This window comes from Kryptolebias marmoratus, linkage group LG3 (genome assembly GCF_001649575.2).
Source record: "Kryptolebias marmoratus isolate JLee-2015 linkage group LG3, ASM164957v2, whole genome shotgun sequence".
Classification (NCBI taxonomy): Eukaryota; Metazoa; Chordata; class Actinopteri; order Cyprinodontiformes; family Rivulidae; genus Kryptolebias; species Kryptolebias marmoratus.
Window position 1 is genome coordinate 22,708,831 of NC_051432.1, and position 1,696 is coordinate 22,710,526.

The window sequence follows — 1,696 nt, forward strand, 5'->3', positions numbered from 1 at the left end:
GATAGATAGATAGATAGATAGATAGATAGATAGATAGATAGATAGATAGATAGATAGATAGATAGATAGATAGATAGATAGATAGATAGATAGATAGATCCATCAATCGATCGATTTACATTTTATCCTTGACATGTTTTGTGTTATTTATGCTCTGTGTGTTTCAGACTGCTCACACTGATTTGCAAAGTGGCATCCGTTGCTTGTGTGTTGATGGTAAGTCTTGCCATGCCATTGGGCGCCGTGAAGCCCCTCACACCACCAGGGTTGACTACCACTGGGATATTGTCAGCTGGACTGTCATCAGGATTCACCACTTCAACCTGCAGTTAAACAGTAAAAAAATAATCAGACTCCTTCTAAATAGCTTACTACAAGAAAACTTAGATGTTTTGAAGCAAGGTTTTGTGGAAAGTAATTTCTAACAGTGATCAACCAGTTCAGGCTGTTAGCTACTCAGTTTGGACAGAATCCAACTCTGTTGCTCAAACTGAGATCGTTGAAGTAGCTATTTACAACAGTTAATATATTAATTGATTGTAACTCACAGAAATCATCTAACTATTTAAACAAAGATCTAACGTTAATCAGGTTATACTTTTTTGGCACTATCTGCCACATAAATTACCGTTTGAATGATTCACAAGAACTGTGCTGTGCAGTAGTTGCATCCTAATAAACAACAACAAATAGTCAAAACACATCTATAATTTACTGGCAGGAAATATAAAACAACTTTGGTTGTTTACCGCAACGTCAAAGGACATCCCTGGTTTGAAATATTTGGGAGTTTTTGTGAAAGTGATTCTGTACGGGGATGTGACAATCTGGATGCCTCTTAATTCCGCCTCCACCATTTCACTTCCTGTGATGAGAAAATAAACACATGTACACATAGGTGCTGTTTAATCTCCTGCTATCAAGTAATCACTTGGCTTCATTCTACAGGCTGCTTAACTCTCTAAAACAAGCAACGTTTTCTGCTGTTTTTTGTTTTTAAAAACGTATCTAGACAAAAAAAACTGTTTCATTCCAATCTTCTTATATAAAAAACATATTAAGCTTCATATATTATAGCTTCATACTGATCTTTAGTAGATTAACTGAACACCAGAGTCTGTTTTTATATCTGTTCTCATTTTCCTCAGAAACTGTTTATTGATTTTGTTTGTTTTATTTTACCTAAATGACTCTATTATTACTTTTATTTCTTTAGCCAATCAAGGTTAAATGTATTAAACTGGCAAAACCAAACAATCTGTCTCTTACCGCTCTCTGTCAGCACACTGACAGCCACATATATGGAGTTGCCCACAAGCGCATTGATATCTGGAAACGTCTGAGTGATCTGTTCCCTTTTCAGCGTGACCTGTCCGTCTCCATTTTGGACCTAAAACAACAACATAAAGAATGGTTGGCCTGAATTTGAATGGACATGTTACATTTTTACTACATTTGGACTGGATTAGTAACACTGTGTGAGTCCTCACCGGCACTCGTGACAAAGAGTGAGGAAGACTCTTCTTCACGCTATTTTCCATAATTCCAAACACCACATAGGCCGTCCCATAAACTTCTTTTCCAAACAGATAACTATGACCAAAAGACATGGATATTTTAAGGCCACACCATAACAGCAACAAATCTGACCAGAGTAGACAATACTCTTTATTTTATGTTGCAGGGAATAAAAAAA

General features: G+C 36.3%; 1 protein-coding gene across 1 annotated transcript in view; it reads right to left on the reverse strand.

Annotated features, from left to right (window-relative positions):
- Positions 1 to 1,635, reverse strand: part of LOC108241457 (complement C3) — a gene marked incomplete in the record, with an annotated part of 58,614 nt that extends 56,979 nt beyond the window's left edge. Inside the window, 4 exon segments of the mRNA XM_037974723.1 lie at positions 177 to 323; positions 750 to 865; positions 1,270 to 1,390; positions 1,491 to 1,635. Of these exon segments, the coding sequence (XP_037830651.1) occupies positions 177 to 323; positions 750 to 865; positions 1,270 to 1,390; positions 1,491 to 1,610 (504 nt within the window).
- Positions 1,636 to 1,696: the final 61 nt, after the last annotated feature.